Source organism: Pelobates fuscus, chromosome 7, assembly GCF_036172605.1.
Source record: "Pelobates fuscus isolate aPelFus1 chromosome 7, aPelFus1.pri, whole genome shotgun sequence".
Taxonomy (NCBI): Eukaryota; Metazoa; Chordata; class Amphibia; order Anura; family Pelobatidae; genus Pelobates; species Pelobates fuscus.
This window is the reverse complement of record NC_086323.1, coordinates 182,916,507-182,944,168: the sequence shown is the minus strand read 5'-3', so window position 1 is coordinate 182,944,168 and position 27,662 is coordinate 182,916,507. Positions and strand designations below refer to the sequence as shown.

Sequence of the window (27,662 nt, the reverse complement as noted above, 5' to 3'; positions counted from 1 at the left end):
TTTGGGGCCAGTTCCCCGCAGGTCCGACTCATGGCTGAGCGCTGATCGGCAGTCAGTGGGGCAGCAGCCGTCTACCCCCCCTCACCGCCTGAGTAGACCTTGAGGTGCCGATGAGGAACCCTCCTCCTGGGGACTGAAGCCCGTTTGGCCAGCCTCTCCCTAGATCCAGGGCTCTCTACCCGCTGAGGGCCACCGGTGCTGGACGGTTTTCTGCCCAAAATTGCAGTTTTGGTGTCAATCTGGGCCTAGTTTGCCGGAGCTGGTGTCGAGTGCGACCGTCCAGCTCGGCGGTCCGGCCCCGCCCCCTTTGTCTTATAGTTTACAAAACAAACAACAAAAAAAAAAACACACCACTAGATCAGAAAGGAAGAAAGGATTCTGAGAGGAAGAAAAAGAGGAAGCAATTAGGGACAATGCGGCTTTAAGGAGATAAGTGTGGAAATGGGTAAACCTCTGTATTTAAAATCAAGATTGTTTTCTTTCAGGAATTTTACCAGCGGACTGGAAGAAGGCAGATGTGGTTCCTATATTCAAAAAGAGTTCAAAATCCTTGCCTGGAAATTATAGACCTGAAAGCTTAACTTCTGTGGCTGGTAAAGTATTTGAAAGGTTATTAAGGGATTACTAGGAAATCATTGGTAAGAACATGGTTATTAGTTTGAAATGACCCAGGTTTCATAAACCATACAAACTTAATTGTATTCTATGAAGATGACGGTACAGATGAAGGGGTGTTGCAATGGATGTGATAGTCATGGATTCTGCCAAGGAGTTTGAAAATTAAAGAGTTTGTTTTACATCAAGAACAAAAAGGATTTGGAATTCTCTGCCTGGGGAGGTGGTTTTATAGGAGTCTATACAGATGTTTAAATCGCAATTGGATAAACAAACATAATATACAGGGATACAATTTTTGCTTATTGATCCAAGATGATATTGGACTACCATTCTGGGGTCAAGAAGAATTTTTTTTTTTCCTAGCTTGTTGCAAAATTTAAAGCACTTCAGACTTTTGTTTTTTGCCTTCAATAGAAAAAACAAAATGTGAGAAAGGTAACAGTTTAGCTTTTAATTCAGATTCATGCAAGGTCTTTACATCTGCTAGCAATTCTGCTAGTGCAGTGTGCAGATTGAATTTGATTCACTTTTATTTAAGAGAAAGTGGTTACATCACTGGCTGTACACTTTAAGGCTTGGCAGACAGATCCATCTGCGACTGAGTGTATTGCATTATTGGGTTTAGAAAAAACAAATGTGCAAATAGACCAAAATTGCAAAGCTAGACATACCTTCTTCAACAATTTTTCATTATTCAACCGTTCACAGACCATTTGAACTTCTGAACTTCCTGGTGCAAGAACAGAATTAGCCGTCATCTTTCCTAGATTTCGCAACATTGCTGTAACCGGCATCTCCTGGAGAAGTGCCTTCCATATCTGAAAAATTGTAAAAGTGCATTAAAGACGCAAGCCCAATCTAGTAGCCGATTATGAAAATCCACATGTCCTGATATATATCCCCACATATATTGTCTGGTTAGAGAAGTGGTAACATCCCTGCCCTAGAACCAGGAAACCCAGATTGGAGATGCATTCCTTGGGCAAGCATCTCACCAATGCATCTCCTACAATTCAACTCAGAAGTGATGATCTCAGCCAATCACAATGTTTTCTCATAGGATTTTATCTAAGCCAAAGCGCCGGGCTGGAGCCAAATCAGCATCTCTTCAGATGCATTCAATCAACGCATCTATGGGGAAAGTTCAGTGTCTCCATGCAGAGCATAGAGATGCTGAATGTACCCAGGAAGCACCTCTCTAGTGGCCGTCTGAGGAGAGGCCACTGAAGGTGTCCCTAGGCTGCAATGTACACACTGCATTTTCTCTGAAAAGAGCCTGCAGGGACTGACTATACTCACCAGAACTACAACAAGATGTTGTTCTGGTGTCTATAGTGTCTCTCTTTAAATCCAAATAAAACAAAAAAACAAAAAAACAAACAAAAAAAAAACAACTGGCCAATCAAAACATTTTGCTACAGTTTTTCAATTCAAATGTGATTTATGAAAATTTTGCATTTAGCGAATAACCTTGAATGTGTTACTCTCTTCCTTCAACTCCCAGAGTGTTTTTGTGGGCGCGCCGGCTTTGTGTAAAGGTTTGCTGGTTATGAGCACGGAGCGTGAGGTTTGCTGGCTATGCGCAGTGCATGTAAGGTTTGCAGGCAGTGTGTAATGTGCTTGTGCTTTTTTTTTTTTTACCCCTCTCCTACCTGCAACAAGGAAGCTATGATCATGGGCGTCTGCAGAAAGGGGCAAGGGGCACTTGCCACTCGTTGAGTTTAAAACCTGCCCCCTCCCCACAGGCAGTTTTCCCTCGGACTATGACAGCTCAGTCCGAGGGAAAGAAGGGAGGTGCCGGGGGTCACATTTAGGTTACCAGGGGGCAAGAGGAAGCACTATGGGACTCCCTTTCCCCCAGCAATTTGGTGCCTCTGTGCTCTGCCTCCTCCACACCCCCTCACAAGCCCCACCCCCTCTGCTAACCTTCCTGGAAGGAAGATGACAGAACATGGAGGCTTTACCCCTTAGTCTCCCACAGTCCATGGCAGTTATTGTGAGCTTGTGTGTGTGTGTGTGTGTCAGTGAGCTTGTCTGTAGTAAGTTTGTATACCAATGAGATTGTCTGTAGTAACCTTGTGTGTCAGAGTTTGTACCAGTAAGCTAGTCTGTCAGTGAGCTTATTTGTGTGTATCAGTGATCTTGTGTGTTTACTTCAATGAGCTTATGTGTATCAATGGGCTTGTCCGTGAGATTTGTTTCTGCATGAGAGTATGCTTAGTGTTAAAAAAAATAAAGTGTAATTATACAGTGACAGAACCAATATTTTGAATTAAAAACAAAAATCAATAATACATATTTATATACATACACACACCAGAATGACTTAAAGGGGTAGCATACTTTTTTTTCAGAGCAGCTTTGTATCCCCAGCCCTGCTGTGCAAAAAGAGGCAGAGTATTTAAGTCATTACAATTAGGCCCTTCCCTGGAAAAATTCCTGCGGACGCCTATGGCTATAATCCCAGGTGGTTAAGCAGGGGTTTAAACTAGATGTTGGTCCAGCAGGAGCAGCATGTAGTTGGCACTACCTGTAGGTGAAGACCACCAACTGCTCCAGGTGTTCCTGGCACTCACTAATCCTGTGTGCTGCACAGCAAGGGTGAGGTTACTGTGGTGTGTACCTGCCAGAGGAGGACCAACACAACATCAGGGGGTTTTAATTTTTTAGCGTCTCCAGGATGCAAATTACAGATAAGTAGGCATTGGACAGCTACATTTGCCACAAATCCAAAGGGACAGTATAGCAGTAAAGCTCAGGAAGGTGAAAATAAAAACAACATATTAAATAATTTGACTAATACTATATGAAAAGGCATGTTTATTTTACCTCAAGTTATGTTAAGCAGGAAAAAAACAAAAACAAAAACAAAAAAAAACACACCACTAACCATCTTCTTACCTCTTTGGAGTTCAAATGGCAGGTTAAGAGGTGTTCTCTGACTAAACAGTGTTCTTCAATTAAATGAACGACCTCCAAATCATCATTCGTGCGCTTCACTCTTTCAATAGCCTCTAGGTACTGTAAGACCTTCTCCACCTCAGGGGATAATTCCTTTTCTTTGTAGGCTTCCTCAACTTCCTTCCAACCTTTGGATATGTATTTGGTCACCAAAGTAACAACTGCATTAAAGAGAATCAAGAACTTCTTGTCAAGGGTAATAAAATGGAATATTCCTTTTCTACAAAAGAATTAAAAAAAAAAAAAAAAAAAAAAAAAAAAAAAGGGGGAGTAAAACAGATAAGTGCCAGACAAGAATAAAGGAATAGGACCATAACCATAACCACTACAGTTAACTATAATGGCTATGGTGCCAGGGGTGCCCAGTATGTTGCCAAACAATTTTACTTCTTACCTTGGGTCTGCTGGACAACGTTTCCAACCCTCTAGTAGTAACGCTGAAGAGCTGGAAGTTCTTAAGCATGATTATCTGAGGCCAATCATGCTCCGATAAACACTCATCCAATGAGCCTCTAGTTCTCTGGTGGTAGTAGTCAAATGGTTCAAAAAAGGTAAGGTACCATCAACATACTCTACACGGGTTTGTGGCAAGCATATAATTAAATTGTGAAATACTTAGGGGTATTGCAGTTTACTCAGAAAAGGAAAATAAAATATATAGAATTGTATTTATCCCACCCCCTTTTCTGAGTAAACTGCAATAGCCTCAAGTCTTTGAGCTCCTGCAGGCTCATTGGCGTGAGAGTGAGTCTGAGGATGATAGATATATAAGTATAATCACCCACGGATCTTGCACTCGAGGACTTAAATATCAACTTGCCCAGTGCAACGTTAAAGGAACACTACAGGGTCAGGAACACAAATAAGCCACCTAAACCATGAGACTGCAGGGGCATGATCTATACACCAAAACTGCTTCATTAAGCTGAAGTGGTTTTGGTGACAATAGCATCCCTTTAAAATATATATATATTTATGGTCCAAATCAGCTAAAGATCTTTCACACTCCACTACCATTAAGGATTTATACAATGACCTCATTAACCCCTTAAGGACCAAACTTCTGGAATAAAAGGGAATCATGACGTGTCACACACGACATGTGTCCTTAAGGGGTTAAATTGAGAAGGAGGGAAGTCGACCTTGATTTACACGGCATTTTCATATCTGATTATCATAGAGCAAAGCGGATCCCTCGAGGATTCAGGGTGAGAAACTCCCCAACTATTGGGAGACAAAACCCTGACTTTTGCCGCAAATGGATGAACATTGCCAACAAATGCTCGTTAGATTGGATGGTGATAGTGGTGGAGGAGGTGGGGAAGGAACTCATAGGCGTAAAACAAACCATTCAAGATGTTGAAAATACTAATGTGGAGCTATTACATTCTTCTGCCGCAACGGAACATATGCTCAAACTACAGGATGACATAAATAAGTATAAAAATGAACTCATCCGCTTCAAGAGACAGAAATTAGATAAAGTCAACTACGATTACACGAGTCACCGTGTATATGGATGGCTAAGTGGTAACCAAACATCGAATAGAGAACCTTTCCCCAGATACCGATATCGCATTAAAAAACCCACCTTTCAAACTATTGATATCAGCTCTGGAGAATCGGCATCGGATGCTGATAATCAAGAGGAAAGTACCACACAAGATAAACGTCCTTTTTTAGAGACTGGCATTCGACCGCACGAATCCCCAGGAACACTAAACATTCCGTTCCGAGGAGGAAAAAGAACCCAATCACCAGGAGGGGACAGAAGGGACACTCGAAGTACAGGCTTAAAGGGAAAACCACAGTTGAGGAAGAGATGAAGCTTGTATTTAATTTATCATCAAAGAATTTAACAGAACACCATTTAGCAGTCCTTTCAAAAGGACTGACTTTTGTACCTGTTTCCAAACCAGCTCCGCTACAAGTTGATATCGAATTTTACAAAATTCAACGTACTTTGTCAAACTATGAGAGATGGAAAGATAGTCCTACGATGTCAGAAACCACCACAACCACTACAATCCCCCAACAACCATTTAAAGTGAAGTACAAGGGTGATATAAAAACCTCTAACACATCCATCAAGACATTCATGCAATCAGTGAAGAAAGAATCTGAACAAGCATTTAAGAATCCCACTGATAATCGACAGAACCTAACCAGCTCTGAAAAGAAGGCCCTTCAAGATCTCACATCAGACCCTGACATTATTATCCGCCCCGCGGACAAAGGGGGAGCCATTGTAGTGATGTCTTATGTCAAATACAGAAATGAGATATACAATCAACTCTCGGATATAACCACTTACCAGAAATTAACCTATAACCCGGTGAAGAAATTTCAGAACAGAATTCAAACCACCATCAACACTGGAATACAGATGGTTTCATTGATCTAAATTTGGCCAAATTTCTATAAGTTGAATACCCCAAACATCCTGTCCTATACACCCTACCAAAAATTCACAAAGACCCACTGAATCCACCAGGGAGAACGATAGTTTCGGCTCGAGATAGCCTACTTGAACCCATCGCTAAATATATCGACTATTACATCAAAACCTCAGTCACGGATCTTCCAACTTGTCTACGAGACACCAGTGATTTCCTGAATAACATCAACAAGGTAACTTCAGTGGAAGCACAACATTTATTGGTCACATTAGATGTCAAAAATCTATACACAATAATACCTCACAGCGAAGGTGTTCAAGCACTACGACAGATCCTCTCCAATTCTCCCAAATATAATGGTCCTCCCATTGAATTTCTTATGGAGCTTTTACACATAGCTCTCACTTGCAATTATTTTAAGTTCGAAGACCATTTCTACTTACAACTGATGGGCACTTCAATGGGAGCAGCAATGGCACCATCATATGCCAATGCCTACATGTTCCTTTTCGAAACTCAACACATTCTGGAGAAATTCCATCAACAGATACTTGTATACCATCGATTTGTAGATGATATTTTTTTTGATTTGGACGGGAACCACTGACAATTTGGAACAGATGATCAATGAAATTAATTCCTCAGAACTTCCGGTGAAATTGACACTCACTGTAAATACCCAGATTATCCAATTTTTGGATGTCTCTGTATATAAAGACATTGAGACTGGTAAATTGGGCTATACTCTCTATCGCAAGGAGACCGCGAGGAACACTCTACTTCATTTCAACAGTTATCATCCACTAAAGTTGAAAGAGTCACTCCCAATATCCCAGTACATGCGGGTGTTGAGATACAACAGTGATCTTACAAATCAAGCACACCAACTGCAAGAGATGACCGCGAGATTTCTGGCCAGAGGTTACAGCCGTGCAGTCCTTGAAAGAGCATTGGATAAAGCCAACAGACACATGACAAGGGAACACATGGAGACTGCTAGAAATATACCTACTGCAACCAAGATGTACTTACCACTTACTCTTCACACTGGTACCCCACAAATCCAAAGAGCTATGCACAAATACTGGGGCATCTTAGGCTCTGATAAAAATTTACCATCAATTTTCTCTCAAAAACCCAATATCAGTTTAAGGAGAAATAAGAACCTGAGAGATCTATTAGTTAAAAGTGATCCCATCCGATGTTACCAGAAATCTACAGGACCTACCAAGAAAGGCTGTTACCGTTGCAGTGGATGCGTCACCTGCAGCCACATGAATACGGGCAACTCATTCGTTCACCCACATAGTGGCATTCGAATTCCCATCACCCACTACATTTCATGCATGACTGACCACGTTATATATTTAATCACCTGTCTGTGTGGTCTGTCCTATGTTGGAAAAACGGACCTGACCCTCAGAGAAAGGATCCGAGGCCATAGATCTACTATCACCACTGCCTTCAGGGACCAAAAATCCGATAAACCCGTTGCCAAACATTTTCTCCAACTGAATCATAGACTTCCTACCCTCAAATTTATGGCCATTGACCATGTACCACCCAGTCCCAGAGGAGGAGACAGATCGAAACTATTACTACAACGTGAAACTTACTGGATACACCGCCTAGACACTGTCACTCCAAAGGGACTAAATGAATACATCTCATACACCATGTTTTTATGAGTGTATTTCAATAGCTAAACCTTTTTCCAGATATTGATATTTAACCTTGTGATCAGCGTTACCTATAACCATTGGCCCTAGTAGATAATATCGCACAATGTATACTTCCTTAAATTTTCTTGATATTCTAATGTTTACATTTATTTCATTAATCACGATCAGCTTTAGTGGTATGTCCTTGAGGCCTTTGCCGTACATGTTTATATATATATATTCTTTGGTTTTTTGTTTGTTCACGTTTTCACGTACACACCATTATCACTTTGTCACAGTTAGATCATTTTCTTTTTTCGGCATCTGGCCCGATGTGACATCTTTCAACATACCAGAAATCCTCCGTTTGAATATGTTTTCATATTCATTTGTTTTTAATTAACACTTTATGATCTCTTTTCGGGATCTCGTAATTCCTTTGAACTATATGTCTCTATGCACGGGTTTTCCGGTACCCCCACCTTTCACTCACAGAGTTTACACTCCATTGCTTAGCAACCACGCAGTAATTCTCACGGAGTTTATACTCCATCTCTTAGCAACTATGACGCGCGCACGCACGTACGTCCGATGAGTCACGTGAGGGGGTGGAACACTTCCGGGTTCGAGTAGCCGCACACACGAGATTGGTGAGTTGTTCATTAATATTTTTGTATTTAAACTTTGTTATCTCACACATTATTTGATCTTGAAAAAGACCCTAAGGGGTCGAAACGTCGATTTGATGATTTGATGTAACCGTTTGTCACAGTAAACACTGATAAAGAAGTCCTTTTGGAGTGCTCCGATTTTTTTCTTTGAATATATATATATATATATATATATATATATATATATATATTTTAATTATAATTGATAAACAGGGGTCAAAATCCGAAACCAATATCCAGGCATAAAATTTCCTCATCATTATCGTTTTTTTGTGTGTGGAAATCTTTTTTTTTTTTGAATTCTTTATTTTTGGTGTGCAGGTGAGTACATACGCCACAACAGCATGCATTTATACTGGAACATATGCGAGTAAAACAGTGGCAGAAAGAAATTGCACAAATTTTGTTTTGAAGAGCATGGTGATAGGTTAGGCAGTAATGAATGAACTACAATAAACAGTTTGCTAAATAACAACTGGTTCAGCGTACCTTAAGGGGACCGATTGTTAATTCTGTTACTTGGCTTAAAGGCAACTTCGCTGATGCATCTAGACAACTAAATTTGGGTAACCTAGAGTACCATTCTGGCTATGTCGCACAAGCGTAGTTTAACTTATTGTATACCAAACCGTTAACTGTCAAGAGAGGCTTGAATAAAAATCGGTTGTAATTAAATAAAACAAAACAAATGTTAAAAAACGTTTAACCTCGTCATATCGCTTGTTTTAGCGTGGATATAAAGTGGACACGTTTTAGAGAAACGTCTCGATACCACATAATATAATACGATACTACATAATATAATACCACATGATGCCTGTAAACGTTATGTTATTAGCGTTTGGACTAAGAGACCTTGTTTTATGGAAGGTGGAGTTGGACCTTGTTTGCCCCAGAGAGTATCATTGCTAATATGACAGTTATGTAAATAGTGTATCATCAGGCAGTAAGCCACTGGGGACAAGCCTAGCCTCCCATGCCTCCTCAAGCACCGGTAATTGCCTGCCTGGAGGTAGGTATTGCATATGATGTGTCCGGGGCTACTATGCCTAGTGGGGGGTATGTGTGGTGCCCGTTTGTTGTCGGGTGGTGAGATCCTCGGTGAATCCCTTATGGGCATGGATATGGAGGGCGGTGGGAGGTGTTTTCGCTTTGGGAGCTAGGTGAGCTAGGTGGGGGCCAGATACCTGTTCCTGTTCTATGTTGCTGGGCATAAAGGCTAGCTTGGGGTGCCCGCGTAGCAGTGGAGATGTGAGGGGTTAAGTCAGCTCCTATAGAGGGGCCGGACGCTAGTGTGTGGTGCGTGGTTGTCGTTGGGTAGGGGAGTGCGGCCATCCGCAAAGGGGGCTACAGCTCTCCGGTATTTTGTGGTTTGGTTCAGGGTCAGTTCGTGAGGGCAAAGTCCCGGCAATATGTTATAGAGTCCCAGTCCTTTCAGGTGGTGGCCTTGGCTTTAGGAATTCCTGCTTGCCTCGTGGGGATGAATTCCGCCGCGCCTGCTGTGCACCAAGTCGGTGGATTCATGTGTCTGTCCGCTGGCGTCGGTAGTGCCAGAGAGTCCGTCGGGAGCTGTAGCTCTCGTAGTGTCGCCGGTGCCTCCTGTATGCTGCGTATCGTAAGTGCGGTGTCGCCCTTGGTGATCAGTAGGGTATGTGCTGGGCCCCAGCGGTACCTGATGCTGTGCGTTCGCAGGAGGGCTGTCAATTGTTGTAGCGATCGCCTCCACACCAGCGTCGCTCCTGATAAATCAGGGTAAAAGGAGAGAGACATGTCCTCGAAGAGGTAGGATGGTGTATCCCTGGTAGCTGCCAGTACTGTTCTGTCCCTGTATGCCTGGAACTGTATAATAACGTCCTGTGTAGCTGTGGCTGGAGCCCTAGCGGGCTTTGGAATACGGAATACTCCGTCTATTGTCACAGCTTTAGCTGCTTTTGGAGTCAGCATAGCTGTAAGAAGTTGCCTTGTGGGATGGGGGAGTTCGGTATCAGGTATGTCGTCGCTGATGCCCCTGATCTTAAGGTGCCTCATGCGGTGTTTATCTTCAAGTGCAGCAAACTTTAGATCAGTCTGTCCTGCTAGCGTTTTCAGTTCCTGGACTTCTTGCTGCAGCGTTTGGATTTGGGTGATGTGGGCGGTCATGGAGACTTCCACGGTCCCAATACGGCCTGTCAAGCCCTGCAGTGCGTCCCTGATCGAGGCGACATCCGCCGAAATCTTTGTGTGGTGTTCTGCCATTAGCTCTCTGATGGCCTCCATGCTCACAGGCGTGGTGGCCTTGGCCGGTGGTGGAGGCTGCGTTTTGGCCGGCGGTGGCTGAGGGTGACCCGAGGAGAGTTCCTCCTCACCTTCGTCCGATGTCTCCTCGAAAAAAATCAGAGCACCCGCCATGTAGAGACGCCATATTGGGGCCTGAGGCGCTGCGGGCCTGCCGCCAGAGCTCGCCGATATCCATGCCCGGCATGGGCCTTTAAGGTCTGAGCTTTAGTTTTTTGCCCCATTATGTTCTTTTATCTGATGGGGTCCCTCAGAGACAAGTTTTGCCCGGTTAAGGGTGTGGATGGAGGGTTTTTCCCTTATCGCGGCCTGGAGCTCATCGAGCGTGCGACCGTTCTCCTCAGTTGTTAGGCACCGCTTCGAGTAAATCTTTTTTATTGTGCATTTCGTTAGGAACAAACATACCTGCCCTGCCATGACAACATGGACAAGTATCACGTATATATAATAGAAAGACATGGCTGAAATACATTAAGCGCGTTTTTGAGGGAAACATGTAAAACTGCATTGTCTAGCAACTTGGCTGAATAAACATGTCATCAGTAAGCTGTACATTATTGAATATTGAGAGACCCGTTATTGCATATTCTAATTGCAGTCGGCTCATGTCAAGTCTAAGCGAGTTCTGTTTTAAACAAGTTAAGCATTGGTGTGAGAAGACCAAGTAGACTGTGTACAACAGTTAGGCAAATGCTAGTAGGAACAAACCTAACTACTGAAGTCATAGATCAAGCTCGCATGTCTGATAGAGGGCCTATGCGACACTGCGAGTAATGAATGTTTCGATAGCATACACAACTATTAGAGCAAGGCTAGACCTGCTTACAGGCATTTAGGAAAATTGTAAAATCAGGCTGATAAACATGCTAGGCAAACCACCAACCCGACAGGGCAAGTGAAAATAAGAGGCATAAAATAAGCATGTAGTTAAATTGGGAGCATTATACGGGAAGCTCCGCTTGGGAGCGTTGGCTAGCAGGTTCTGTGGACCAGAGAGAGTCTACAGTCATCCAATACACATGGTAGATAGGGAGGCACCTTGAGCTGGGAGGTTCCACAGGGGGACGGTAAGTTGCGGGTGTAGGGAGGCTGCCCTACATCCCCAGGCAGTAAGGAAGGCCAGCACCTTTGAGGCCTGGTCTCCCCTCTTTCGGGCACCGTGGAAGGCCCAGGTCTTTCGCCGCCTGTGGCGGTCAGGCTTCTGGCGATGTGGTCGGTGTTATCCGTTTGGCCTAGGTCAGCATTTAGAATGAGTAGTGGTAGCTGCTCTGTGGGGTTCGCCTAAGGGAGGCCTTCCGATTCCACACCTCAACCCTCCTCCTCGGGATTAGGTTGTGCCAGTCTGCTGTGGTGTTCCAGATGCTCTCAGAACCTTTGGAAGATTTTGTCCGGTTGAACGAGGTAGTGCTCCACTGGTTTATGACCCTGGCCAGCAGGCTGTGTGTGTAGGAACAGGTCGCTGGGGTGCATTCGCCATCTTGCAACGCCTGCTGTCCTGGTCGCTTAGGCTAGAGAGTGCAGCCGGTGCGGTTTGCCTCGTGCTGGTGGTGACCAGGTTGTAACGGCTACCCTGATTGTAGACGGGTATCTGCCGTTGGAGATGCCCTTTTTCCCAGCAAGAGGCTGTGCTGCAGGGTAGTCACGATATCCCATCCACTGGATCCGAGTAGAGAGAGGAGCAGAGCTCTTAAAAGAGCTAGTGATTAAGGTGGAGCAGGTTCCCTTTTCAATAACGAGACAAGGCTACATTTTTGAAGGGTTACTGCTATAGTCACACTGGGGATTGCTATACTTTGTATACTCCCCTGAGCGCTAATGTTCCTGATACGCGCTCCTGGAGGTCAGAGGTTGATCCAGGGTGGAAGGAAGACGGAAAACTTTTTTTATAATCTACAACAGCTTGAAATGCAAAAAAAAAAAAAAAAAAAATGTATTTGCATTCTATACAAGTGTTATGGATGGAAATTAATGTTAGTAAAATGTCTATTTGCCTAAAATGGCTGCTAGAGCACCCCCTCCTATCGTGTAAAGAATGCCATGTGCTAAGATGGCGTCTCAAGCCAGAGCTGCACCCAGGATGCTGGTGACATCACACTTTGGAGGAAGGGCATTAGATGCGACACTTAACACTCGACCAATTAAAGATGTATTCTCTGTTATCTTGCTTTCTGCATAGGATGCATTTCTGCCCCCTGATTAAACATTCCAAAGAGTTTCATTAACCTGAAACTTGGTGTCTCAGTGTGATTACTTCAGAGAGTACACGCTTATATTTTGAATAACTTGGACAGGAGCAGATACTCAGATAAACAAACACTTGGTTTGATCCAAAAAAAACACAAGTGTCTTCTTTCAATTGTGCTTTCATGTCCCCCGTTGGGATGTGATGAGTTGTATTACTATAAATAATAGTGTTGTCCATTGCAGAGACAGACCTGGTAATTGTTCTATTCAGTGGAGGCCAGTTTTGGTAATTTTCTGTTCTGTCTAGCTTCCTGTATTGACTTTTTGATTTGTAATTGAACCTTTTTATCCATAACCAGAGTTTCCCCATTTTCAATGACTCCAGCCTCCACAGCATAGGACAGAAAAAGTACAAGTGCAACAAGGAAGATGAACATTCTCCAGTTACAAGGTGTGCAAACAAGCTCCATAGAAGTGTAAACATCTTCAATATCCGCAAATAGCAAACATATATAGGATAGAACTTGCACGAGCAACATAAAAAAAAAGGCATGAAGGTAGTTCGTGTGTAAGCGTTGTCTAAATGGTTTTTCCTTTGCTGAACACAAATCCAACTATGATCAATGTTTCCACTAACCGGATTTAATCTGTAGTAGTGAAAAATGTATCTGCAAATGCAGGTTCTTTGGTTGTAACATTTGCAATGTCTTGGTTTAATGAAAGGCAAGCACTGAAGACATCAGTTACATTGTACAATTGCTGATATATAAGTATAATGAACACACTTGTCTGTACAATAGAAAAAAGGCAGGGGTCTGAGAGTCTGAGACGTGCATGGGCTCCCTGCCAGTTCAAAGTGTCGAAGCGACCCTGTGTGGTGACTGGTTCCAGCAGTGTTCCACAATGAGCACCAGGCTCCGTGTCCACCTCCATGCACACAGGAAGCCTTGCTGAGCAGGAATCTTCCGGCATTGCAGATTGCGGTGACTGCTATTCACCTCCCAGCTTCTGCAGTTTTGCTCCAGCCACAGATGTCACATGTGCTTCTTTCTTCGTGTGGGTCGCAAGTCAGGTACGTGGTATTTTCTTCATGAGCAGTTCCCCTGACAGCGAGACACTCGCTTTGGTTCCTTACCCAGCTGCTGCTTTCTGTAATGAGACTATAGTGTTGCGCAGTGCAAGCTTTACTGTCTTCGAGGTGAGGGTAGTGGCAGCGGAGGCCTTGTAGGTGCCGTGCAGGCTCTCTGCCTCACAGTAGGATAGGTAGGTAGCTAGGCTGCATTCTCCATTTGAACAGCTGGTAGGTCAGGTGTGCTTAGACTACTATGAATGCGAAGTCAGAATTCCTAGCAGATTGCCTCAAATCTAGCGTGGAAGTGATCACTCCAACACTGACTCCTGCTAGAGCTCTGTATGTTCGGCACGGTGGCCATCTTGGGCACGCCACATGGTGCTTGGGGTTTCAGGCCTCATGGGACTGTGTAACCCAGTGGCGGCCAGGATATACCCCACCGGTCTAGAGGGGGATCTCATCCAGCAGGACGCTTTAAAATTAGACCCCAACGGGTAAGTATGCTGTGCACAGCTATAGCCTGTAAAATAAGGGTCAGTTTTCGTGGTTTCCCTGACAAACACACACTTTAATGGCCAGTCGAGGAGAGCCATGAGAAAGTGCGTCCGGCCATCTTTGATGCCAGGCCCCGCCATTATCATATGTTTTTATTCCAAACATGTCTGTATTGGTAAAGTCAGCCTCGCTTACCCCGCTGCCAATTATGCAGCTCACCGACAAGGTTTTGAAAGGGGAAACCAAGTACCAACAAAACATCAGCTTAGAGGGATTCTCCAGTGCCAGGAAAACAAACCCGTATGCCATCATGGGGGTAATGCTTATTCCTGGGTTACCAAATGGTCTCAAAGGCAACATATCCAGTCAAATTTCAATGTTAAAAAAAAAAAAGAAAAAAAAAAGAAATGATAATGCAAGCCTTATATTTGACTCCAACTTTAAGAAAAAAAACAAACCCAAACAAACAAACCATGGAACCAGTACATAGGGGTACTGTTATACTTGGGAGACTTTAATTGGACACCATTATTAGTGTTTCAAAAGAGTAAATCGTATCACAATTAGTCAGTGAAAGTGCTGTTTATGTGTGCAAAATGCAAACAAAGGTATTTTCACTGACTATCATAACTGTGAGTGTTTTACGGTTTTAAAAAAACCCACTAATATTTGTGTTCAGCGAATTCTCCCAAGTAAAACAGTACCACCCATGTACAGGTTTTATGGTGTCGTGGAAAGTTACAGGGTTTAATATAAGGCTTGTGAAATACATTTCCTGGACTTTCTGCTTGGGTTGTCAGGCAGGTCCCCTCAAATTGTAAATAATAAAATGACTTAATTATGTAAATATATTAATTTGTATTAATATATAGCCATATAAATATACATATTGATAACATTCTAAAATTATGTTGATTATATATGTATATTATCAAAATAAAGTTAGAATTTAAATATATACATTTTTTTTTAAATATTAACCCCTTAAGGACTGAGCCAAATGTACACGTTGTGAACAAAACAAAACCTGGCATTTGCGCTACATGTCTGTCCAACCGTAATTCACCTCTTTCATATTAAATTCATATTTAACTACGAAACATTGTGTGGAAATCTATTCACAAACCGGACTTTACATAGGAGGCCATGCGTTTAGACTAGAAGAAAGAAGATTTCGTCTAAGGCAAAGGAAAGGTTTTTTTACTGTAAGAACAATCAGGATGTGGAATTCTCTGCCTGAAGAAGTGGTTTTATCAGAGTCCAAACAGCTACTAGATGCATACTTGCAAAGACAGAATATTCAAGGATATAATCTTTCAATGTAGGGTAATAACTGCTTGATCCAAGGATAAATCTGACTGCCATTCTGGGGTCAATAAGGAATTTTTTTCCTAGCTTGTTGCAAAATTGTGCTTCAAACTGGGTTTTTTTTTTTTTTTGCCTTCTTTTGGATCAACAGCAAAAAACAAATGTGAGGAAGGCTGAACTTGATGGACGCAAGTCTCTTTTCAGCTAACTATGTAACAATTTATTATGAAAAAAAATGGGAGAAAATAAGAAATTGTAAATTTTTTTGAGTTCTACATGACATTTTAACTGTCAATGTCATAATACTGTTTGCTTGTACTGCAATAAAATACACATATTTGTATTCAGCAAAGTCCCACGTGTAAAACAGTACAGGTTTTATGGTGTTTTGGGAAGTTACTGGGTCAAATATATCACGTTACATTTGAAATTGAAATTCGCCAGATTGGTTACGTTGCATTTAAGACTGTATAGTAGCCCAGGAAGTAAATTTACACCCATAATGGCATACCATTTGCAATAGTAGACAACCCAAGGTATTGCAAATTGGGTATGTCCAGTCTTTTTTAGTAGCCATTTGGTCACAAACACTGGCCGGATCAGGAGGCAGGATCTGCCGCGGGGGACTCCCTGGGATCCCAGGTGAGTCCCCCGTCTGCGATCGCCGGCGACCAGGTAAGTAAGAACAACCGAGAAGGCATACCATTAAGCCCTGCGGCGTTTAGGGCCGCTTAGAATAGGGCGTAATAGTACGCCCTCCGGTTTTAAGGGGTTAAAATACACACAATACAAGTCCTTATTTACTTTAAAAACCTATTTGATAACTTTTACTACAGGCTCTAGTGGGACAGCTTGAGAGCTCAGGCACTCCCCATTCAGGCACTGCATAGGCCTGTTATTACATCAGGCAGAAGGGGACTACCTGAGCTTGCGTGCAGTCCCCAGAATTTCGACTGCTGGCATGTGGAGAAAAATCTAAAGCTAGATGTCCTTATGCAGAGAGTCAGTTACTGGATGAAAGGTCTGTTTGGGTCAAGGAAGAGCCTCCAGTGGCTGACTGGTAGACAGCCACTGGTGCCAGATATAGTGCTGCAATGTTTCTCTGTAACGACAATGTTTTACATTGCAGCACTAAGTGCAATAGAGACACTGCACCTAGACACCTATAGTGTCTCTAAGTGCACCCACATGTATAGCAAAATAAAGCTTCACATCAAATATTAATTATGAAACAATTTCATATGAATACAATTTAAAAAAGAAATTGAGAAATTATTATGAGAAGTTTTATGGTGTTTTGGAAAGTTACAGGTCAAATATAAGGCTTACCCATTTCAGTTTTTACACATTGAAATTTGGAAGATTGCTTATGTTACCTTTGAGAACGTATGGTAACCAAGGAATGAGAATTATTCCATGTTCAAAAGTAGACAACAAATGTATTCAAAATGGGGTATGTCCAGTAGGGATCGACCAATAATGTGTGAACTTTCAGGCCGATAGCTTACTGATATTCTGAACATTTACCATTTTGGAAAAATAAACTATTTCTAAAGGTAAATGCACAAAATATACATGCCACATGTAGTAGATGCAGTATGTTTAGACAGGGGAGCTGTGTGTACATAATGAATGCAGAGTGTATATAATGAATGCAGAGTGTGTTTGTGTAGTGTGTATAGTGAACAAGTGGTATTTATTTTAAATATTAATTTTATGTCCCCATTTAATTTATGGCATTCCCTGGTGGTCCGGTGGCATGGACTGTGCAGTGGGAGCCCAGCAAGCGCTTACTTACCTTCCCAGCAGCTCCCTTCAGCTCCTGTGAGACGGCCGCGGGACTCGCGAGATTTAGACAGGGGAGCTGAAGGGAAGGTAAGTAAGCGCTTGCTGCGGGTCCCCCCAGGACCGACTGACTTGTAATGGGCCCGGCGGTCCTGGTATGTATTATTGGGTTTTTTTGCCGATATCGATATTGCCGAAAATACCGAATATTGGCCAGAACGTTAAGATGCCCAGTCTTTATGACCAATTACAAAAGTGATGATAGGAGCCGCACGACCAGCAATCCCACAACGATAAGGCAACAAAGAAATTCCCCAGGCACTCAAGGTGTTGAAGCCGCAGGCAGTTTTAATGACACAAACAGAACAGCAACGTTTCGACCGCCTAAGAGGTCTTGATACCTCTTAGCAGGTCGAAACTTTGCTGTTCTTTTTGTTTCATTAAAACTGCATGCGGCTTCAACACCTTGAGTGCCTGGGGAATTTTTGTTGTTGCTTTATTTACCACTTAGTCACAAACCCTGGCCAAAGTTAACGTTCATATTTGTTTTTTGCATTTTTCACAAACATTGCGTCGTGATAAGTTCTAAAACACTCATTTGTGTTCAGTGAAGTCTCTCGAGAACAGTATGTACAGGTTTTATGGCTTTTCGATAATTATAGGGTCACATACATGGCTTGCAAATTAATTCTCTGAACTTAATGCCTGGGTTGTCACACAGGTCCCCCAAAATTATGTAAACATTAGACATGAATATATATATATATATATATATATATATATATATATATATATATATATATATAAAAAAAAAATGTATTATATATACACACACACATTTTTTTTTTTTTAAACCACCAAAATACACCAAGAATGAAAAAACATAATATATATATATATTTTTTTTTAAATATCTAGATCTCCAATTTGGGTCACTGACAACCAGACAGTTGTCATGCAGTCCTTCCAATTGGAATTGCTGAGATAGGCAAGTGTTTGTGAGTTTGATCTAATATGGATGCTCAGCCAGATAAGTGAAAATTTTATGACAGTTGTCTATTAATTTCAGCTTGTAAACTATCATCTATTGTCTGGAGCAAGTGGAGAAAGGCATCAGCCCCCCATCACTACCGGGGGAGGCACCTTTGAAACGCTATCTTTTCATCTACATCTCGTGAGTGCATTTCATGATCACTTACTAATTACTTTATGTAGATTTACACTATGTACACTTTTATGTTTCAATTATAGATTTCTCAGCCGTATCCCAAATATTCCTGTTCTATATTTTGCTGTGTAAAGGTCATCCGATCTGGGTGATGACCTGGGAGGCTGTCTCATTTGAAATACTGAGATAAGTATATATTTTGTCACTTATATATTATTTATTGTGGTGATTTCTTTACACTTATATACTTGTCCATAGATTGTAAACTAAGAGGTTGTGAATAGAAATCTTAAGCCCTGGATAAAGTATTAAAATAAAACAAATTCAAACAAGTTCAAACAAAATTCAAACAACATTAAGTGTTCAGACTTACCTTCACCGACTGGTTTTGTATGTGACAATCTTAAAAGGTCTTTGTGGGACCAACCATTTCGTTGCTTGTATTTGGTAACCGCCATTGCCAAAGCAAGACCATCCTTTGTGTTGTACCAATCAGAGACAGCTTTTCTAAGAGCACGTCCCCATATGCCACATTTCATGCCATCCTTAAGGGCTTTTTTGAATTTAATGAATATAAAAAGGTGGGTGGGGATACGACAGACTTCTAATACAGCCCTAAAAGCTGCCTGTTTAGTCTTTGGATCAGAACACTGGGAACATATAGCCAAAGCAAAAAGTGTAGGTTCCTGCTTGGCTGCTCTTCCTTCTTGGCTGAATGACTTGATCTCTTGAACGACTTCACAGCCTTTGCCGTCTTCAATAAGTCGAAGTATAGCATCTGCATTTTCAAGGCCTAGTTTTTTCTCCTCAATATAATAAGTTCCACCCTCTGAACCAAAGCACAAAAAACGCCTTAACCTGTTCATATCTGATACCTGGAACACATAACACCCTTCTGAATTGGTTACTTGCTTCTCATTTAAAGGCTGTGTTTGGTCCACTGATGTCTCCATCTTTGAATCTTTAAGTAAAACCTATGGAAAACCAGAAATATTTATTCATTATATTAAAAACGGTCTTTTGAACACTTGTTGCACAAAAGTCAGTCTTTTTGTTGTTGTCATATTAACCCCTTAAGGACCAAACTCCTGGAATAAAAGGGAATCATGACATGTCACATGTCCTTAAGGGGTTAAAGGAACACAAACATGTATTTCTGATTCTAGAATGTTAAAAGGATTTTTTTTTTTTTTTTTTAAAAAGGGGCTTGCCCCCCCATCACCTTAGTACGGGTTACAACTTACCTTATTTCAAATTCTCCATGGTTCTGCAGGCACTGCCCCTGATCCACCTCTTTGGCTGAGATCAGAATTGATATTATAGAATATACCCACAGAGAAAGCATTGGATTGGCCGAGATAGTCAAGGAGACAGGGCAGTGCCACCCTGACCATTCAGCATCACCATATAGATATGCATTGAATCAATGCATCTCTAAGAGGAAAAACCAGCGTCTCCATGCAGAGCTGCACACTAATGCAGTGGTCTTTTTCGAGAGAGAAGAGAAAAAAAAAACAAAACCAAAAACAAAACAAAAAAAAAAACACCGCCACCACCACCACCACCACCTCCCCCCCCCTAATTTTTACATATAAAAATTCTACACACCAAGAGCAAATAAAGAAAACCAACTCAAAATATATTCCCTAAATAGTTCTAATTCAAATTGGTCAATATGTCTATAATGTCAGATTTAAAAAAAAATAATGATTTATAAGTCATAAAACAATTACTGCAAGGTGTGAATTATGGTTTTAAAGCTAAAACGTTGTAGAATTACAGTAGTAACAGAACAGATTTCAAAACCGATGCACAATAGTATACAGTTCTAGAAAATACAACCCCCAAGAGCTTTTTGACAATTTTGATTTAACAATTTTATCACAAACATAAATCAAATTAGTTCATTTTTTGCGTTTTCCCCTCCACGCATTTTATTCTTGGGACAGTTACAGACCATGCATGTCCCTCTACAGCAGGGTTTCCCCAATGAATTTTTTTACTTGAAACACTTTGACATGGTATAGCAAAACTTTGTATTCTTTTGACTGTTGTGTTTTGACCCGGTTTACCCTTGGCTATTCTGATTCGGCTACGTTCCTCGCTACTGTGCATCTCCATGTTCCTTTGACCTTGGCTTGTTTCTGGCATTTCTTGTAGTTTCTATTATTCCGGCCATTGTAAGGACCGGTTTAGGGACTTTCTATAGGTCTCTGTTCTGGGGATTTTCACTCTGCGTATTATCGTTGCAGTCTGTTTCGGTTATTTATTTTAGTCCATAACTGCTCGTCCTGCTCCAGGCCTTACAGGGGACGCACCTAAAAAGGAGACTGCTATATCCAGGCACTTAAGTCCCCCTGCCTCCAGAACCAATATGACGGGTGCACCAGTGACCACCCATGATAGTATGCCCATATCACGCAAAGTAGCCTTTCGGCGCCTGGCAGAACGGGCGCGGCAGTGGAAATGTGCTAGAGCACAAAAAGAGCGACTCCGACTCAGAAAAACTGGTGTAGTGAGGAGGCTGATGCGGAGTCCATGGGTGACTGACTAAGTATGCGGGCAGGACACTGACCCTTTTGTCCCTGCTCAAATCTGGGGTGGCTGTGAGTGACTCCCCCGCTACTGCAGGGCTCCCTGCAGACCATGTGGCACGATACCTAGAGAATTGGGTACGACACCCCCTCAGTAAGGCAGCGCGTAATAAGCTCAGAGCAGAATGCCCAAGACCTTTGGTGTCTAGCAAAGTCTGTGAGACCCCTATAGTTGACTTAAGTTGACCCAATTGCTTTCCAAATTGGTTTCCAAATTGCTTTCCTTAAATCGTGCCAAGAAAAACACCTGGACATATTTGGTCCTTTGGCCAAACCATTTGACCTAGCTGAAATCGCCAGAGCTGAAAAGAGGCAGGTTGACCCAGAGTAACTCCATGGCTGGGTGCAGAGGGCAATCTGCATAGAGGGCAGCGTTAAAACCTCCCTGTCCATAGAACGGTGTAAAGCCATAAAAAAAACCAAAAAAAAAAACCAAGCCCAAACTAGCCAACCTCGCCCTCACAGAGGCGGGCAAGGATGCCCAGAGCCTGTTATTTGGGCATTCCTTTATTAAGGACCTGGGGCACTTTGTGGGTCTTTTCCAGCCCAGATAAGGCCTAATCCTCCATGAAGAGGGCATTTCAAAGGCGGGTCTCTACCAGGGCCAGCAGATTCAGGGGTGGTCTGTCCAGCCGTTCCAATTACCACGCCGGTGGATCGGGACGAGGCTCCTACACCTTGAGAACACCCTACCAGGAGACGAGACATCAATCTCCCTTCTTCCCCTCCCGTGGAAAACCATGGCATTCCAGAGGCAACTCCGGTTCCAGACGCCCTTACGGTAAGCTCATATTTTTTCCAATATTTGTGTAGGGGGCAGACGCCATCCTTTTTTCCCATGCCTGGTCAACCATTACCCTCAGATGTCTGGGTTCTGACCACCGTTCAGGTGTTTCACATCGAATTGGTCGACACTCCGTGTCACATTCCTCCTCCTCGCCCTATTTCGCTCTTAGGCTATCGGCCTTCCACACAAAAGGGGTGATAGAACTAGCCCCTATGTCCCCCCTAGTTATTAACCTCCGTGCCCTAAACACTTTGGTGCGCTACCGCCACTTCAAGATGTAGGGCATCCATCTCCTACGAGACTTGCTCCTTTTGGGAGACTGGAGGGCGAAGTTGTATCTGAAGGACGCATTTGGACTCTCGTCAGCTCCTTGGTGCATCACGAAATTGATGCGCCTTGCCATGGCTTGGTTGCGCAGTCGAGGAGTTCGGCTGATCATCTACTCATCACAGGATCGTTCGGTCCTCCTTAGACATCTGCAATGGATCTCCTCTCTCACCTGGATTTCCTCCTCAACTGGGAAAAATCATGCCTGTCCCCCTCACAATGCATGGAGTTCCTCGGGTTAACTGTGGACTCCGAAGTGTAATCACTCAGTCCCCATCCGTCCAATATACGGACCATCCACAAGGAATTGCACCATCACTGTGCCATCTGGCATGGATCATTGGCCTGCTGGCAGAATCAATCCAGGCGGTGTTCCCAGCCCCTCTCCACTACCGTGCCCTCCAACGCCTGAAGATTGCACACCTTCGCAGAGGGGCATCCTATGCGGACATGGTTCTTTCTGGACTCGGAAACTCGGCACAAATTGACCTGGTGGATCCACAAGCTCTCAGCTTGGAATGGCAGGGCCATCTACTGTTCCCAACCGGAGTTCACGGTGGATTCAGACGCAAGTCTCCACAGCTGGGGTGCCCACTGCAACGCTGTGACTACTGGGGACGCTGGTCGGAAGACTAATCCCTTCTCTGTGGTGGAATCTCGGTAAAAATAAATTTAGTAGGCCGAGATTACCACGTGGCATGTGTACGTGCACATACTGGTGTATAGGTCGGTTGGTTGCACGTGGCAAAGATACGATCAGTAGTGTACGGAGCATGTGCGAGAATACCGGATATAGTATTCCCCTCCTCCATTGTGCTGGACAAGCCATGCGGTCAAACAGGAAGTTATTTCTTGTTCGTTTTGATTGGTTAAGAGAATGTGTGGGTGGAGCTTATTATGGGAGGAGTTATATGCCTATATAAGGAGCCTACACTATTGTCCGGGGCTCAGAACTTGTTGTATTTTGGTGACATTAGTCCCGATCGGTGAACCGAATAAAGAATCTCTTCCTTCCTGAAGAAACCTGTGTCCATCTCTCTGTGCTTGGCTTCCGTCAGTTTCTCCGGTATCATCTCCACATCAATGCTCTGGAACTCCTGGCAGGCTACTTCGCGATCCGGAGTTTTGCGAACGGGACTGCCAGATGTGCATCCGGCTGCACATGGACAACATCTCCGTGGTCCGCTATGTCAATCACATGGGCGGCACGCAGTCAGCTATTCTGGTCCGCTTGGCGAAAGACTTTTGCGCATTCAGCCAGTCCATAGGAAAGCATTCTCAATGCTTTGCTATGGACACTGGCGTCTTCTCACTGTGAAAATCAGTGAGAAGTGCGGAAGCGCCTCTAGCAGCTGTCAATGAGACAGCCACTAGAGGTTGGATTAACCCTATTGCAAACATAGCAGTTTCTCTGAAACTTCTACATTTACAGCAAAAAGGGTTAAACCTAGAGGGTAAGGAATTCTCAAGAGTTAAAGGTATTTGGGAGGGAGGGAGGGCGAAAGTCCAGCTTCCAAATAACACTAAACTCAGGGTGTGCCCATATCGGAGGTAGCAATAAAGCTCCCCTGGTAAAAAAAGGGAAAAGGAAAATAAAAAAATCTTTAATTAGACGTAAATAAAGTAATTGTGCAGAGAGTGTATGCAATACACTGGGTTGGAGTCTCAAAGTGAGGTATAGCTTGTTGGGGTTTTTTATATATATAAGGCAGGAGGCTTGGTATGGTATAAGTATTACTGTGGAGGTACGCTGTAAAAATGATAGGACCGTACGTCCGCCTGAGGGTTTAGCTTCTCAGTGGAGCATACAGAAGAGAAGAGAAGTGCTTACATAGAAAATTCAGAGCTGCTGTTCTAGAAAACGTACACAGCTGACCGAGTGAGTTTTGCTTGAATCTGAGTCAGAGCTTAGTCATACTTGGTAAATAAATCATCAATTGCTGAAAACGGTACTGATTGTACTAGTGAGAATGATAGGGATCTTGGTATAATATTAGGGGTAAACCTAGAGGGACCTGGCACCCAGACCACTTCATTAAGATGAAGTGGTCTGGGTGCCTATAGTGGTCCTTTAAGATTTTACTTTTATTATGACAAACTTTTTTGGGGTGGTGTGGGAGCAGAGAGACACAAGTATTATAGAAACAAGGTTTATAGAAACCCACTGTAAATCTAAATGCACTCATTTCACAAATTATAAAGGCTGAATTCGTTTATAGAACTGGTACAACTATGCAATGAGTTGACGTGGTAACCAGTAAATATTCTTGAATGGTTGTTTACTAAAGAGAATTTAAAATCTAAGATCAATATAGCTAAATTGAAGATAGATTTTCAAAGTCAGCTAGGCTTTCAATTCGGATTCTCTAGCCTTAAATTTGAAGTTCACGCTGAAGACGCTCACTTTAATAAATAACCATAACCCAAGTCCCACAAATGGATTTTTTCTTTAAAAAAAAAAATAAAAAAAAAAAAGGGAAGTCTCTGTAAATAACTTCTGTCTCAAACAAATTAATACTATAATTCTAAATACAGTACTATCCCACAAACATCATACATATTAAATAGATAAATAAATAAAAAAAAAATAGGGGGGGGGGGGATTACTCCAACTCAACCACTCACCGTTAACGCTGCTTGTGTCTACAGTGAAAGTTAACAACGCCAGCAAAATGACAGGTTTTGCACAATCTGTTATATATCCGGGGATGGACGGTGGTCTTGCTAAAGGTTCCTGGTTTTACTGGCGGCCATCTTTGTGTAGGGACGGAAGTAGCTTTGGCAAATGTAGACCACCAACATTATTAAATTCAAGCAGTTTAGCAGCCTTTTGCAAACACGTGCGTGTATTTTTTGGCACGATTTAAAAATAATAATAATAATAATTTTCAAGTATATTATCTAACAATGATGCCAGGATCAAAAATGGCGCATGTTGCTCTAAAGTTTTTTTTGTTTTTTTCACACGTGGGTTAGTCGCTCTTCATTTGACGTCATCAGAATAGCCGACTGGAGCTATGGCGGGCAGTGCGGGAGAGTGGTGTCTGATGGAGAGTGACCCCGGGGTCTTCACTGAACTGATCAAAGGGTTTGGTGCGTCCTCGTTCTGTACTCCATGTCAGAGTAATGTATTATCCGTGTTTTCTATTCAATCAGATTCAACCATGAAGCAGTGCTGTGATTATACAGCTGGTGACCAGGATGTGTATGGTATTTTCCAGCCGCTGCTTCCTGTCAATTATTTCATTCCGTAAATGATTCCAGACGGATCTGGTTTCACTGCCACTGCTTTCTTTAAAGAGATATTCGTTTCCATTGCTCGCAGGCATGTTTATTCTAATTGTAAGGCTTGTGTCATTCATGTATGGAGTCTTCTACATTGGGCCACTTGTAGTAGTGCCACCAAATGACTACCACCTTTTTAAGAGCCAAATGCGTTAGAAAAAGCGGTGTTCTTTTTGACTTCCAGGGACAGGAGAAGTAAGCATTCCTAACATTAGCCTGTTCCTCGGGGACGCTTCTATACTCTTCCAAACGGTCTTCAGTTCCTGGTGTTTCAGCTGCTAGGAGCGGACGTCTGCGCTGTATTCCCGCCCATGAAGAGATTTTCCAACTGGCCATGTGCAATTCTGTTGTGCATGCCCAATGCGTTTTTCAAGCATTCCTTGGGATAGTTCACCGATTAGTTAGAAAACTGCCTCCCGCATGGAGTGAGTTTAGAAAGCATAAGAAAAAATGAGGTAAATATGGGAAACCCTAAACCCTGCTTCACGGGAAGGCCAGGTGCCTGACCGGACCAAGAAAGAGGGCATACACCTGTAAGACACTTTGCTCCATTAATTGGGAGATGTACCTGGGTACTCTTGGCATCATAACCACTGCAGTCCTAGTCACACTAACCCAGCATGTGATCTACACAGTCTCCATACGCATTTCCTGTAAAGGAAGATCTAATGTTTAAACTTCCTTTATTGCATAATCTAATTCAGAATAATTTTTATCCGGCTATGTTAATGCTAGAGCCTGCTGTGTGTGATTAAATGGACTCTATAGTTACCAGAACCATTACAGCTTATTGTAGTAGTTATGGTGTCCATAGAGGTTTTTCTGTGGGCATTTCAAAGTAAATGCTGCCTTCTCAGAGAAAAGGCAGTGTTTACACTTCTATAGGTGCATCATTTAACTTACAAATCAGCTTCCGAGGGTTGTCTTCCCAGCTGACTACCACATAAACAAATATACAAAGAAAAACTGGATACAGCTGCACAATCTAAAATAAAATGTTAACACAGTGTAATATCGCCACAACATGGCTAAATTACTCTTCCATGTTGCACTCACAAGGTTTGAAGAATATGTCCGCCTTAAGGGTGCCTCCTCTGATGTAAATGGAGGGCCAGAAAGATCTCCTCTCTCCTATGTGTAGCTCACTCCATGAACCAAAGCCCCGGGAAAAGTGCCTCACTCTCCCCTGCTGGCTCTGCAGGACCGGAGGAGAGATAAGAGATCTCCCTCTACGGCCCGCTAGCAATGTAATGCTTGCAGCCGGCAGGGGAGGGAGAGAGGACACGGTGAAGGTCTAACCTGCAGCTCTGCCAGGTTCTCCTCTCGTGAGCTCGGATTATTGCTGTGGTTACCATGGCAACGCTCCAATCTCGCAAGAGTTCACTCTCACCACTGGGGCCATCAGGGACTGCAGGAAATGTCCCCCCTCCCAGGCAAAGGCAAGCAGGGAGGGGGGATATCAAAATTAGGTGGATATCCCAATTTAGGTGGCTTGCAAACCCCCCATAAAAGTTATTGTATTTCCAGTGCCACGCAGGTCAGCCGGCGCTGGCCCGGCCCCCTTTGTGACATCATCAAAATGGACAATTTTTAGCCAGTCCAATGCTTTCCTATAGGGAAAGCATTGGATTGGCTAAAATCAGCGCGGGGCTAAATGCCATTTTGGCCAATCAGGACCTCCTCATAAAGATGCATTGAATCAATGCATCTTTGAGTAAAATTCAGCGTTTTAATGCAGAACGTGGGGACGCTGAAAGTCAGTGCTGTTTTTTTCGGTAGCACTGATCCAGGAAGCACCTCCAGTGGCCACTTGGAGGTGTCCCTAAAGGCAATGTAAACACAGTGTTTACATGAAAAAAGCCTGACGGGAACTATAATACTCACCAGAACAACTACATTAAGCTATAGTTGTTCTGGTGACTATAGTGTCCCTTTAAATTAGTAAATATATGTATGTATGTATGTATATGTTTAATCTACCCACAAACCCCCACAGACCCACAGTCATTCTCCCCTATACACACACTGTACCCCATACACACACACACACACACACTGCATCCCACACACATA

The 27,662-nt window shown here is 42.9% G+C and overlaps 2 protein-coding genes across 2 annotated transcripts in view; one reads left to right on the top strand and one right to left on the bottom strand.

Moving 5' to 3' along the window:
* Nucleotides 1–25,088, bottom strand: part of RO60 (Ro60, Y RNA binding protein) — a 64,089-nt gene extending 39,001 nt beyond the window's left edge. Inside the window, exons 1-4 of the mRNA XM_063426949.1 lie at nt 24,930–25,088; nt 18,970–19,570; nt 3,520–3,740; nt 1,290–1,436 (exon numbers count right to left, since the gene is read on the bottom strand). Of these exons, the coding sequence (XP_063283019.1) occupies nt 1,290–1,436; nt 3,520–3,740; nt 18,970–19,549 (948 nt within the window). The 5' untranslated portion in view covers nt 19,550–19,570; nt 24,930–25,088. The remainder of the gene's footprint in view (nt 1–1,289; nt 1,437–3,519; nt 3,741–18,969; nt 19,571–24,929) is intronic.
* Nucleotides 25,089–25,296: 208 nt separating this feature from the next.
* Nucleotides 25,297–27,662, top strand: part of UCHL5 (ubiquitin C-terminal hydrolase L5) — a 287,690-nt gene continuing 285,324 nt past the window's right edge. The window contains exon 1 of the mRNA XM_063426950.1: nt 25,297–25,397. Within this exon, the coding sequence (XP_063283020.1) occupies nt 25,322–25,397 (76 nt within the window). The 5' untranslated portion in view covers nt 25,297–25,321. The remainder of the gene's footprint in view (nt 25,398–27,662) is intronic.